The sequence below is a fragment of the Medicago sativa genome, chromosome 5, assembly GCF_051527215.1.
Source record: "Medicago sativa cultivar Bolivia chromosome 5, Bolivia_mono, whole genome shotgun sequence".
NCBI classification, from domain to species: Eukaryota; Viridiplantae; Streptophyta; class Magnoliopsida; order Fabales; family Fabaceae; genus Medicago; species Medicago sativa.
In genome coordinates this window covers 57,894,658-57,896,722 of record NC_140753.1, presented here as the reverse complement: position 1 = coordinate 57,896,722, position 2,065 = coordinate 57,894,658, and the positions used below count along the sequence as shown (strand labels likewise).

The 2,065-nt window shown below is 31.3% G+C and overlaps 1 protein-coding gene across 1 annotated transcript; it reads right to left on the bottom strand.

Annotated features, from left to right (window-relative positions):
* Window positions 1-757: 757 nt before the first annotated feature.
* Window positions 758-1,522, bottom strand: LOC146923436 (uncharacterized). Its single transcript, XM_085708583.1, has one exon. The coding sequence runs from the start codon at window positions 1,434-1,436 to the stop codon at window positions 954-956; it is 483 nt and encodes a 160-aa protein (XP_085564709.1). The 5' UTR covers window positions 1,437-1,522; the 3' UTR covers window positions 758-953.
* Between the last annotated feature and the right edge of the window lie 543 nt (window positions 1,523-2,065).

Here is a 2,065-nt window from a genome sequence, read left to right as displayed (position 1 = left end):
TTAAGGCACAAGTTTAGAAGTCAAATGTAGAAATAATGTATTGGAATGCATGCATTAAATTTAATCTTTAATGTTTTAATGAGTTGAATGCACAAAATTTAAAGGAATATTTCTTTTTTGAGATTTTTTAACATGTGCCCTAAGGACACAAGTTAACACTACCCTATATTAATCTATAGCTAAGTCTTTTATCTTTTATATTGAGTTAATAGATTCCTTGAGGGGACAAATGTGCCTAACGTACATGTTCCAATTAAATATCCAAATTGAAAATTCATCTTAATCATTGGAATATGGATCTAACCCTTGGATCATTAATTGAGTGCCAGCATATATGTTTACTGTTTGGGGGTCCATATAATATTTTATCAATCGCAAAAAACAAAAACAATCTTAGTTTTTTATCATATGACAAAGTAATTAATAAACACCATCTGAAATTTCTAAACAAAAATATGAGGTTTAGGATTTAAACTCAAACAAAGATGTTCATCTTAATATAATATACAACAGATCTTAGGACAAACAATCTTAAATTTTACATTGATAAGAAAATTGAATTCATCATCACGACTTTAACACAAAAGGCAATATACTTTTTTTACTACAAGATATATAAGAAATAATTATAAACTTGAATTTTCAGTTGGTCACAACTCTCTTGATTATTTTCTTTTCTTTAATTTTATTCTTAAATTTCTATTTCTATGAGCCAAAGTATATTAGAATTTAACAAGTCCAACCCCAAACACAAAAATAAAAAGATCAAACAAGAAAACAAGGTAATATTTCTATCCACAAAATTAATACTCACATATATTTCAAAAGAAAGAAAAAAGAGAAAATGGATCATTTAGCTATATGCTTCAATAATTAAAGTATTGAACCACTTTTGGTTCCCATTCCCTTCCATATGCCAGATTCCTTCACCGGCAAATTTTTGAAACACAAAACTAACACAAATCTTCTATGATACTTTCAAGATGAGGTTGCCAGCTACGGCTATGCCGGCGATCTCGCCTCGAGCTTTTCATCTCCTTAGACTCACAATGTTTCTGTGACGATGATTTATTATCATCGTCACACTTCTTGCTCTTCTCTTCAGAGGAGAAATATACTTTCTTGTTTTCAAGATCTTTTTCCGCGACGCTTCTTCTGACCCTCCGTTTTTTCTCCGGTAACGACGTGGATGGGATCAAGAAGTATATGCTTCCTCTCTTGAGCTCAGTCTCCGGCGAAAGGATGAGAATCCGGCGAACGACTCCTTCAGAGCTTGGTTTGCTTAGAACATGATTTGGATTGGCTTTAAGAACTTCCCCAGCTGAAATTGGACGTGTAATCTCTTCTACATAGCCATTTAAATGAACTATACGGATCAAGTCTAGTGCTCCACATGGAAGAACACAAGCCAAACAACACCTTAAGCTATTCCCCATTATTGTGTTTGAAGTTTCACAATACAAACCACCCTTTGATTTAAGCTATGAATTTTGATGTGTTATATATTTATAAAATGAGGAATGAGTTGGAGGATGAGTTGTGTTTGTTTTTATATATGCTAGAGAAGTACCGTATGTACACACATAAGAATAGTATTAATAATAATGACAATGTGGATTTAATTTAAGGGAAATGTTAACAAGTGTCTATGAAGCACTCTTTATGATCTTTAAATGCTAATTTTTTTATGAAAATATGTATAATCAATGTGTTAAAAATCGAAATATTTTTTGCTAAAAAAAATCGAAATATTTGAATTTTTATAATAATTTATTCTTTTAAGAATATCATGGAGACATTCGTTAACGAAACCTTTAATTTGATAATAATTGTGATAGAGTTTAATTGACGAAACTACCCATCACAAAGAGTGGTTTTCAATTTTTTGTCTTGGCTTCTCATAGTCACATTCACATGTTATGGTGGTGGGGTTGCTTCATTCTGTCATTCATCACACGCCGCCATGTGTTTCTTAGAGAAATTAAATGTATATATCTATCTAGGAAAAATATAGATAGACACCCTTTTTTATACACTTCTCATATACACCTCATGTGTCAGGAAT

Coding starts and splice junctions, on each gene's coding strand:
- LOC146923436 (XM_085708583.1), bottom strand. CDS start 1,436: ATGGGGAATAGCTTAAGGTGTTGTTTGGCTTGTGTTCTTCCATGTGGA.